Source organism: Mus caroli, chromosome 10 (genome assembly GCF_900094665.2).
Source record: "Mus caroli chromosome 10, CAROLI_EIJ_v1.1, whole genome shotgun sequence".
Classification (NCBI taxonomy): Eukaryota; Metazoa; Chordata; class Mammalia; order Rodentia; family Muridae; genus Mus; species Mus caroli.
This window is the reverse complement of record NC_034579.1, coordinates 114,240,093-114,251,940: the sequence shown is the minus strand read 5'-3', so window position 1 is coordinate 114,251,940 and position 11,848 is coordinate 114,240,093. Positions and strand designations below refer to the sequence as shown.

At 46.0% G+C, this 11,848-nt stretch overlaps 1 protein-coding gene across 4 annotated transcripts in view; it reads left to right on the top strand.

Moving 5' to 3' along the window:
- The first annotated feature begins 3,097 nt into the window (after window positions 1-3,097).
- Xpot (exportin for tRNA) overlaps window positions 3,098-11,848 on the top strand; it is a 40,242-nt gene continuing 31,491 nt past the window's right edge. For 3 of the 4 annotated variants that reach the window (XM_029482161.1, XM_021173649.2, XM_021173648.2), the window contains exons 1-3: window positions 3,098-3,464; window positions 5,902-6,035; window positions 11,130-11,212. In XM_029482161.1, coding sequence (XP_029338021.1) covers window positions 5,976-6,035; window positions 11,130-11,212 — 143 coding nt within the window. In that variant the 5' untranslated portion in view covers window positions 3,098-3,464; window positions 5,902-5,975. The remainder of the gene's footprint in view (window positions 3,465-5,901; window positions 6,036-11,129; window positions 11,213-11,848) is intronic. The other variant, XM_029482160.1, reaches the window with a different exon arrangement.

Genomic DNA, 11,848 nt, shown 5'->3' with positions numbered 1-11,848 from the left:
CAGCAGCATGGAAGTGTAAGCCGAATAAACCCTTTCCTCCCCAACTTGCTTCTTGGTCATGATGTTTGTGCAGGAATAGAAACCCTGACTAAGACACTTTCCAAGAATGCCAACCCATAGAACATAAGAGAATTTGGGTTAACCGTTAACTCAGGCACAAAGAAGTAACAGAGTAACAGCACATGAGAAAGTTTCCTTGTAACATTAGTAACAGCTTAAAATGATTGGCAATACAAGGCAACAGTTACCCAGGCCTTAACAGGAATCAGACTCAGGTCCTTTGGAAGAGTAACTCTCCAGTCTTGAAGCCTGACATTTCTAACAACTAAATGTGTTACACAAGGTTAAAGGCTATGCACGTCTTGAACATGGTCAGCTGTTGTACAGGAATGTCCTCTTGGGCAAATAACGGCCATCTTGGGGAGTTCAACTGTGCCCACTTGGCTTGCTAAGGATCACACAGGGTAAAGCCAGGAGGTTGTGTTATTTACTGGAAACACATGTTTTTAGTTGTGGCGTGGCCCGGCCTTAGCCCACACCTTTAACCCAGGAGTGTTCTGCTTGAATATTGTAAACAGGATTAAATAAAGTCAAACGTTGGTCAAGATGCAGAGCAAGCAGCCAGTCAACAGGAAGTGAACATAGGCTTATTCAGAAAAAAACCATAGAGAGCAAGAGGGAGTCAGGAGGATGGGTAGAGAGACACACAGGAAGTAGAAGGGAAGGACATTCAGGTTGAAGGAGATTTTTTTGAGACAGCATGAGGGAGGGGATTCCTGGTGGGATATCAGCTGAGGAGGAAGGTTAGCTGAGTGCTTTCTCTGCCTCTCTGAGCTAGCAGGCTCCTGAGTCTTTGTTGGTAAAATCGATTTTGTTATAAAACAGCGATCATCCCTGATGAGTAAGGACTTTGCAGAGCAGCCTTTTTAAGGAAGAGGAGCACCCACACTCAGTAAGTAACCCCTTACTCATGCTCTAGTAAGTCCAATAAACTCCTGGGGTCCCCACACTGAACTTTGAAGGAGTCTTGGTGAACTTGTTCTTAGGACTTTGGGAAGAGGGGTAGACTTGAAGATCCACCTGGGAAGGAGTTTTAGTAACATAAGTGAGTAAGGGTAGCAGCTAAGAAGTAACATCAGTTTTTATTCTACTTCCATTCCCTTCTCACTCTGCCCGCTCTGCCAGCAAGTTTTGTTAGCTCTTTTTGTGGTCTGGGCATTGAAGCTAGGGTGGTGTGTGCGAGGTAAGCACACTATCACTGAGCTATATCCCTGGGCTTCTTCATTCACTTTTAAAGAGAGGATATAGCTATTTTGCCCTGGCTGGCCTTGAAGTTGAGATCCTCCTGCCTCAGCTTCTGAAGCAGCTTGGATCACAGGCTTGTAGAATATCTGGCTTATTCTTAGTAGGAGCTAGAGGCAAGACTTTGACTACACTGAACATGTACATTGAGCATGTACTGAATAAGATATTAGGTGTATTGGCACACACCATTAGTCTCAGTACTTGTGAGGGAGACAGAGGTAGGGGGATCTTGGTAAATTCGAGGCTAGCCTGGTATATATAGTGAGTTCTGGAACAGCCAGAGTTACACTATAGAATACTGTTTCTAAGAAACGAAAGGAAATCTACATGTTGGGTACACTGTATTGTTTTCATGATAAACTCTTTAAACCCAGGAAGTAAACAATTCAAAGATTCCCCACAAACTAACCAGATTAACAAAACCATCCCCTCCCTCATGCTATACACTCTTGGAGGAGCTGAATTGCTGGAACCTCTCCAGCCTGCTGTCTTCGGGGAGGCTGCTGTCTTTGCATCATTTCTGCTCCTGTAAGAAAGTCACCCCAGTAAAAGCCATTGGTTCACCAAGCTTGACTTTTGTGGTATCCTCACTTTAGTCTGTCATCAGTACCGCATCTGGGTACCTATCTGCAGTGTACAGATGTTTGTTCATGTATCCTCAGAGATAGTGTCACTCATGATAAGTCTAACACGTGTATCAAAGTTAATTCATGAAATAGTCAGACCTGGTGGCAACCTGGAACTCCAGTACTCTGGAATTGGAGGCAAGAGAACAGTGAATGCCAGCAAGTTTCAGGCTAACCAGACCTACACAGTGAGCCTCTCTCTGCCTCTAAATAAAATTAACCAAACCTTACCCTCTGAGGCTGGTATTGTCCCACTCTACATAAAATGAGTAAACTGAGATGGACTTAAACACTCATGATGCCAACAATAACGGAAGTGCAGCCTTAGGATTTATAGGTAAAGCTGCTGGAGCTTATACTGCGCCCACAGTAACAATAGCACAGGATCAAAGAAACAAAGCGAACGGAGCACGGGACTTGTACGAATGTTTTCCCTCTCTCTTTTCTTTTTTGCTTTGAGACTGTGTTTCTCTCTGTAATCCTGGCCCTCGCTCTGTAGATCTGGCTACCTCTGCCTCCTCAGTGTTGGAATGAATGGTAATCGCCACCATCGCCAGGGACTGCTTTCGGTTTTCGTTTTTTTCTTTCTTATCTTTTTTTGTAGGCAAATTTAGTAATATTTAAACTGGTTCATGCCAGTAATTCCAGGATTTGTAAAGTTTAGGCCAGCTTGGGAAAAATGAGTGAAAACCAGCCTGGGTTATGGAGTGTGATCTTGCCTCAGAAGCAAAACAATTAAATAAAAAATACAGCGGATTTTTTTTTTTAAAGAGTCCTTAAGCGTCTGGACTCTTGACACGTGGAACCGCTGGAAAGGAATTCAGCAACTGACTCAACACGTGGTTTCAACCACGTCCACTTTTCCGATCTCAGGATCTCCGCACTATATGCCATCTGCCACCTGACCAGACCCTTCCGGAGGGAGTGGAGAGTTACTAATACACGCCGACGCTCAAAAGCGGGGCGCAACGTGGCCGACCTCTTAAAAGCTTAGAGGACCTCAGTAACCTGTAGCTAGGAGGGCGGTGTGCACTCTCCCAGCATGCACCACAGGCCCGCCGGCCACGCCCCCTGCGAGCTCCAGGGAGCACGTGCGCGGTCCTCTGCTCGGAAGCGTCCCATGCGCATTGCACGCTGGGAGTTGTAGTCCCCCGGGCCCAGCCCGCTGGCGGCCGTCTGCACTCTACTTCCATGAGGCTGCTGCTGGCGCGGGTCCGCGCGGCACGACGCGGGGGGCGTGCCTCGCGCTGACTCAGCGGCGGCGTTAGCGGGACCCTGCGCAGTTTTCCTTCCAGGGCCGCCGACTCCGCCCGCCGGCTTGCCAACCTGCCCTCCCTGCTCCGCGCCACGCAAGAGAAGGCGCCCGGGGAACGCCGAGCGCCGAGGGAGCGCGGCCCGGGCCGGCTGCGGCTGTGTTGGAGGACTACAGCGACAAGGACGTGGGCCGCTCTCCGTGCTCCCTGCGTACGGCGCCGCTCCTTGCGGCTGGCCGACCCTCGGGAGTGCAGGCGAGGAAGAGATATTGGAGTGATGGTGACTGGAGGCGGAGGGCGGTGGGCCGGGGACCCTACGCGGCCGGGCGAGCCGGACTTGGGGTTGGGGACGATCGGTGGCGGCCGCGTCCCTATTGCGTGGCTGCCGGTTGCCGGGTGTTTCATCACCCGAGTGGCCACGAGGCTTCGCTCTGGGAGGGATCCGGGCGAAGGATAGGGGGCGAGGCCGGCCTAGGAGGCTGCCCCCCAACCCCATTTGTGATAGTTTTAGAGTACGTCCCACCAGTTTGTGCTGTAGGGACCTCAAAGTTGATCCGCTCCCCACCCCGGGACAAATAGGAGAGAAAGTGTTATTTCTGCGTAGTAATTTGCCAGCAAGGACAGCCTTTTCCCCTTTTTGCTTCTTTACAGTCTTGCAGCCACGGAAAAGCTTGATGTTCCCTGTAACCTGAAAAACGAGTACTTTTTGGAAGCCTTAATTAGTTGTTACTGGGGGAAGTTACGTTGTATTAAAGCGACTTGTCAACTTGATGTTAAAAGGCTGGAAAGATTCAGTCGATCTCAAACAGGCTTAAGTAGGTGTGGAGGAATTTTCCACATTGTTTGATTCTTCTTGACTTAATGGCTGAGGGAAAAACTAAGGCTTCCTATTTTACGTGTTTTTCTCGCTCCCCCCACCCCCACATCCACCTTTTCAGGTAGGATAAAATGTTTACCATATTGTAACAATGTTTAAGCCTGCAAGGCTCTGCATAGATAGGTCAGAATGCTAAGCTTCCTTCCCGGTCTTTATTAGGAAGTTGTTACCTTTTAACCCTGTGTTTTATTCACAGATGGGTGGTTTACCATCTCATTTTATTTTGGTCTGATCTTTTTTTCCGATTGTGTTGAGGGCGAAGGTTTGTGAAGGATTCCTCACTATGGAACAAGTTTGCTGAGGATTTTTTGTTGGTGTTGAGCATGTGCTCGGCTGGGCCTCTTATTTTTTACCTCTTGTCAAGATTAGTGTGAAATGACAAAACGCTTAAGCAGTTTTTTCCCAAAGCAGTGGATAATTTAAAGGAACTCTAGTGGATTTCTCAATCAGGGGTTTACAGACATCCTTACACCGACTTTTCTCTCTGAGCATTTTCAGGAGGAATACTACTTTAAGAATGTCTCAAGTAGTACATCCTGCATGCCTGTCTCTGACTTTGTACACTATTGGAGGCATGCTTTGCACACGTGCACACATTGTAGTCTTTAGGACTTTGCCCCTTTTCCTGCTGACAGAATGGAATGACTTTTGGGTTTTTTTTTGTTTTGTTTTGTTTTTGTTTTTTGGGGGGTTTTTGTTTTTGTTTTTGAGAAATCGAACTGTCACATGGTAGGTCATGGAAGGGATTATCTAATCTGGTTTTGTTAGGATCAAACAGTAGAGCATCGAAGCTGTATTGCTGCACGAGGTGATCTGGAAGTGAAATATTGAAGGCCTTGCAGGGTTTAGCCTGGAAGCTGAGAAGAGCTCTGTGTGTGAAGTGGGGTGTGCTCGAGAGCTGCTGTGTGATGTGGCAAGCGTTGCTGGCCTTGCTGAGGAGCAGGAATGGTCAGGAGTTGTTCAGAAGTGTTGGTATCTTAATCCCGTAGGCAGTCGGGATTTCGATTGCCTGGCTGGGGTCTGCGAGGTTGCTATGAGTGTTCAGAAGAGGGGCTTAACTTAGATCCTGATTTTTTTTTTTTCAATTCCAAAAAGATCAAGGAAAACAGAAGAGTGTAGAGATCTATCTGCAGCCTGGCCCTGGCTTCACCACGCCTGAAAGGCTGCCCGTGACCTCAGTTCACCTCTTGGCCTCTTTGAGTTCTCTGTGGCTCTAATAATTTAAAAACAGATAAATAAAAAAGATGTGTAGCTTTATAGTAGGAATATAAGGATATATCTGTCTGTGCTTATATGTGTGCTTGTGTATATATATGTGCAGGCGGAAGGCAGGGGATCCATATTAGATGTCTTCCTCTGTTGATTTTCACTATAACTTTTTTTTTTTACACAATTTCATACATGTATATAATGCATGCTGCTTATTCTCCTACCTTGAATATTTGTCAGAGCTCTCCACCTCTCCTTATTTTTTGAGACTGGGTCTTACTGAATGTGGAACTTAGCAGTTTGGCTAGGGTAGCTGGCCAGAGAACTTTGGGGATCCGACTATTGTTTCCACCTCCTTCCCCACCCCACCCCCCAGCACTTCATGCTTGTTTCTAGAAGAATTACTTTCTGTATTTGGCGGGGGCACTTTGCGGGGTGATAGCACCTGAAAGCTTTAATGGCATACTTGTTTAGAGTCTGCACAGTTATGCTGCTGTGGGCTCCATGGCCCGTTTTTGTTCTTGAGAGGTCTAGACTCTGTTAGCTTAAGGTGGGTTTTGACTCTTCAGGAGCTGTGTATTTTCAGCCACATCTGATATTCTAGGTAATCATCTTTGTTTTCTGTGCACAGATGATTGTGGATTCCGCTGTGGGATTAGAAGCCACGTCTGTTGTGATCGGAAAACTCCAGGAATAGCGGCCGAGATGGATGAACAGGCTCTTTTAGGGTTAAATCCAAATGCCGATTCAGACTTTAGACAGAGGGTAAGTCAGTCAATGTAAATTATTTTTAAAAGCATGCAACCACAAACATGCGTCAGAGGATTTAGACAGCAAACACATCTGATGATAGAGGTATAGCTTGAGTAAACATTAATAAAACCAGACAGATTTGAGGCATGTTCTGAATATTGAAACATCAAGAGTTGTGATTGATTTTTGTTAGATTGGCTGAGCCAGGATCCTGAAACCTGACCTGTTAAGGCAGGACTTTGTGCAACATGGGACGTTGCTAATTGTTGCAACGTTGAAACACAGTTACAGAGACAGAGAACTTTGTAGTAGGCAGTACATGTTTTACCCTGTGGTTGCTTACCTTGCACTGTAAGTTGCTTAAGTCTGAAGTTGGTGACAGTGAGCCTCCTTACTCGTCTCTGCAGACTGGAAATAAGCAGTTCCGATATGCCACACCTTAAGCTATATAAAACGATTTTGTGACAAGAAATCCATTAGGGGATGCTGGTATATTTGGATAAATGTAAACAATCAAACCTGATGTGGTGCATAAGTCTACTAAGTACTGTAGCCGAGTGATAAAAGAAGACACTAAAAGAACAAGCCTTTAATTAATTTTTAAAGACGTGAGCGTTCTGAAGTTTAGGATCAAAGGAAGGAGGGTTATTCTTGTAGCAAAGGAGAGAGTACTTGTTATAAATGAGCCACAGTTAACAATCTCACTATGTATCAGAGCCATATTTGTTTGGCTTTTTTTTTTTTTTTTTTTTGGTTTTTCGAGACAGGGTTTCTCTGTGTAACCCTGGCTGTCCAGGAACTCACTTTGTAGACCAGGCTGGCCTCGAACTCAGAAATCCGCCTGCCTCTGCCTCCCGAGTGCTGGGATTAAAGGCGTGCGCCACCACGCCCGGCTTGTTTGGCTTTTTTTATGTGGTTTAAAAGACAAAACAAAACTTCCCAAGCAGTTTCTGATACAATACACACCTCTGCTGATAAGAAGGAACTACCCCTCCAAATACAGCAAATAATGAAATCTAGGTGTAGGCACATCAAAAACCTAGCAGTCAAAAACCAGGTAGTGTTGGTGCATGCCTTTAATCCCAGCTTTGGGAGGCAGAAGCAGGCAGATCTCTGAGTTCAAGGCCAGCCTGGTCTACAACAGGATAGCCTGTTCTCAAAAAACAAAAACCAAACACCCTAGAAGTCCAGGCTTTTTGTGTATTAATGGTTTTATTTTCATAGGGACTTAAGCCACCTGCTTTGAAAGTAGCTGAAGTATTACAGTCTTAACCTCAGTCTGCTTTGGTGTTGCACGCTGATTATAATTAAAAGTTTTATACGTGTCCGATGATTTGGGGGGGTTGTTTTTATAGTGCTGGGAATTGAACCTCGGCAAGGGCTCTACAACTGAGCTTTATGCTCTTGTTGTTGTCGTTGTTGTCCTGATTTGGTTTGGGGTTTTTGTTTCTGCTTCAACTCTGGGGTACCAGGGATTTTTTTTTCCAGCCTACCTTGCAAACAGGGTTCAGTTTGTTTGAGGTGTAATCTTGCTGTGTTACCTAGACTGTGGCCTGGCGCTTTCCACATAGCTCAGGCTCACCTTGAACTCCCAGCAGTCCCCCTGCTTCAGCTTCCAGACTGCTGGGATTACCACCATGGTATTCTACCATAACTGGCTTTGCTTTTAGGAAATTCTCTTAAGAATGACTGCCTGTGGCATGTGTGTGGAGGTCAGACTTTGTGGAGAAGAGTCACTCCTCCCTCTTTGATGTGGGTTCTGGGATCACTCTCAGTCACTCCTCATGAAGCGCTTAGTACCTGCTGAGCAACCTCACCCTCTGCTCTCATTAGTGTTTGTTGGGCTGGTTGTGGTTGTGGGGCGGGGGAGTGGCGTTTTTTTTTTTTTTTTTTTTTTTTTTGTGTATTTTTTTGGTGGGGAGAGAGCATTGTGAGCCTTGTCTTNTTGTTGGGCTGGTTGTGGTTGTGGGGCGGGGGAGGGGGGTTTTTTTTTTTTTTTTTTTTTTTTCCGTGTATTTATTTGGTGGGGAGAGAGCATTGTGAGCCTTGTCTTGGGGTTTTCATTGCTGTGCACAGACACCATGACCAAGAACTCTTTATAAAGACAACATTTAACTGGGCCTGGCTTACAGGTTCAGAGGGTCAGTCCATTATCATCAAGGCAGGAGCATGGCAGCATCCAGGCAGGCATGGTGCAGGAGGAGCTGAGAATTCTACATCTTTATCTGAAGGCTGCTAGCAGAATACTGGCTTCCAGGCTGCTAGGATGAGGGTCTTAAAGCCCACCCCCACAGTGACACACCTACTCCAACAATGCCACACCTCCTAATAGTGCCCCTCCCTGGGCCACGCACACACAAACCCTGACAAGCCGCAGAAGTGTTCTTCCCTCCCCTGCCCTGCCAGGTGGGCTCTAGGAGCCAGAGTTTACCCCCTGAACCATCTTGCTAGCTCTGTTATTTTTGTTTTTGTTTTTGTTTTTTTTTTTTGAGACAGTCTCATATATGCCAAGCTAGCCTGGAATAAAGCCATTGCCATTGAGGATGGCACGGCTGTTCTGATTTCCCTGCCTCATCCCCCAGGCTCTGGAATTACAGGCATGCCCCACCAGATCTAGACTTCCTCTTTAGTGATTTGGTTGGTTGTTTGAGACAGAAGCTGACGCCATAGTCCAGGCTGGCCTCCAGGTTTGGGCAGACCCACTATGGTCATTTCTTGAATTGGCTGCAGGCTTGACTCACCCGGCCTGGTTCTTAACCCTATTTTTTTTTAATGCATTCTTTTTTTAATCCTGTTAATTTTTAAGTTCCAATATTCAACGTTTTAAAAGTTAGCTACTTGTGTGTGCTGTGGTGAGAGGGTGGGACCACCAGAGCCATGGTGCTTGCATGAAGTCTGTTCTTTATTTTCCGCTGTCCTTGGGTTCCAGTGGTTGAACTCAGGTCCTTGTCCCTGGTGAGCCATCTTACCAGCTCTGTCTAACAGATTTTTAAAAAATACACCTCGGTGTTCTTTTCCAGAAAAAAAATTGCTGATGTATTAGTGTTTTATATTTGTTCTGTAGTATGGGCTAGAGTTTATTTAGGGAATGAGAGGCGAGTTGAGGGAGTAGAGACAGAGAAAGGCAGAGAGAGGGGGAGAGAAGGAGGGGGAAAGAAAGAGTAAGAGGCCAGCCAGGAACACAAGGGGAAGGGGAAGAGAAGGGACAGAGAGGGAAGAGGATAAGAGAGTAAGAGTTATCACTGGGGTTTTTTTTTTAAGATTTATTTATTACTTGTATGAGTACACTGCCGCTGTCTTCAGACACACCAGAAGAGGACATCAGATCTCATTACAGATGGTTGTGAGCCACCATGTGGTTGCTGGGAATTGAACTCAGGACCTCTGGAAGAGCAGTCAGTGTCCTTAACTGCTGAGCCATCTCTCCAGCCCCAGTGAAGGTTTTGATGGTCCTGATGCTGCAGTGTAGGAATATTGAAAAGCTACCATTGGGTGGGCTGACTGCAGCCTCTCTAGTGTCCGTATGTCAGTCTGTTTCTGTGTGGGCATCAGTCAACAACAATGCCAAGAATGGCAAACTGGCTGTTGCCCTGTGACGGGGGCAAGGTAGAAGAACCTGGAAGTGAAGGCTGAGTCTTGTTCATCATTGGCACAAGATTTCTTTCTTTTTTTTTTTTTTTTTTTTAATTGGTTTTTCGAGACAGGGTTTCTCTGTGTATCCCTGGCTGTCCTGGAACTCACTCTGTAGACCAGGCTGGCCTCGAACTCAGAAATCCACCTGCCTCTGCCTCCCGAGTGCTGGGATTAAAGGCGTGCGCCACCAACGCCCGGCTGGCACAAGATTTCTTTCTGATGCTGGTAACACATGGATTCAGAATCTAGAGGCAAGCACGGCAAAGACTGCTGGATAGTCTCCCCCCCGCCCCACCCCACCCCATCCCGGCTTCCCCAGCTTGGGTTTAAATATCCAACTTTAGCTTAACTTCTCTTTAATTTTTGGAGACAGGGTCTTATATAGCCCAAGCAAACCTCAAACTAGCTGTGTATCCGGGAATGATCTCCTGCCTATACCTCAGTATAGGACTGAGGACCATGTGGTGCCTCAGGGACTTCATTTGTCCTCTGTCCTAGCTTCTGAGGTGTTCCCAGTGAGAATTCTGGGTGTGTAGAAACTGCCATCAGACTCTCTGTACTTCTTCTTTTTTTTTTTTTTTTTTTTTAAGATTTATTTATTTATTATATGTAAGTACACTGTAGCTGTCTTTAGACACCCCAGAAGAAGGCATCAGATCTCATTACAAATGGTTGTGAGTCACCATGTGGTTGCTGGGATTTGGGCTCAGGGCTTTCGGAAGAGCAGTCAGTGCTCTTAACTGCTGAGCCATCTCTCCAGCCCCCCATCTGTACTTCTGACGCCAGCCTGCTAGGTCAGGGACTACCTCCTTCCACAGATTGGATAATCTGCTACAGTGGCTCAGGACTCAGGAAGGCAGTGGGCTTAATATTGCCAGTCTGTTATAAAGGAAAGAGTCAAATGGAAGAGATTGTTGGGAGAGTCAGGGGCTCCCATGCCTTGGTGCCTCCTTCCATGTCCCACATACATAGTGTTTGTTCGCCAGCCTAGAGGTGGGGCTTTTAAGAGATGGACTCCTCTCTCCCCTCCACATGCCATCCTTTGTCAGTCCTAGATTATTCATTGGGTTGAAAGTTTCTGTTACTTTATGTTGCATCTCCTTATGGCTGGAGGGCATCATGCTAAACAGCATTCCTTCCACACCCTTTTATGGTTGTATACCCGAGTATTAACACACTTGATAAAACACTGAGGCATTTCTTCTCTGTTATCACCATAACCCAGCAACGTCCGCAGGTCACTCTTGCTCCATCTCCTTTACTCTAAGGAAACTAGCTTAAACATCTACCTGGTAATTGGTCACTGATCTACTTTTAGGGGTGATGTGGACTTTGCTTGGATTTAAATGTTTTAGCTGTTTGTATTAATCCCAAATTGTTGTTGATTGTCGGGTTCCCTCCGCACTTTGTTCAGTGTGAGCGGGGCATCAGAATTCAATATTGAACATATTACTTTGTTTTGCAATCTTTCAGGCCCTGGCTTATTTTGAGCAGTTAAAGATTTCCCCAGATGCCTGGCAGGTGTGTGCAGAGGCTCTGGCACAGAAGACATACAGGTAATTAAGATGGATTCTCTATTGTCTGCAAGGATCAACATTTCTGGGAGGCATTTTAAGTTTTTTCTTTGGGAAGTGTTTTGTCTTTTAAGATTTTTTTTTTTTTTTTTGGTTTTTCAAGACAGGGTTTCTCTGTACAACTCTGGCTGTCCTGGAACTTTGTAGACTAAGATGGCCTCGAACTCAGAAATCCTTCTGCCTCTGCCTCCCGGGTGCTGGGATTAAAGGTGTGTGCCACCATGCCCGGCTGTCTTTTAAGATTCTGTGACTTGCCTTTTAGAAAACCGTTAGTAGCATGAAAAGAGAAAAATGGCAAACCAATTTTTTTTTTTTTTTTTTTTTTTTTTTTGGTTTTTCGAGACAGGGTTTCTCTGTGCAGCCCTGGCTATCCTGGAACTCACTCTGTAGACCAGGCTGGCCTCGAACTCAGAAATCCACCTGCCTCTTCCTCTCAAGTGCTGGGATTAAAGGTGTGCGCCACCATGCCTGGCTGCAAACTGATTTCTAAACTAATCCAGAATTGATTTTTCAGTAAAATCTCCCTTTCCTTTCTGTGTGTTGTGTGCCTTAGGGCAGTCCTCACAGGCTACACTAACCATGTCTCTGTCTTACTGTTGGGAGTTGGTAAAGGTGAGC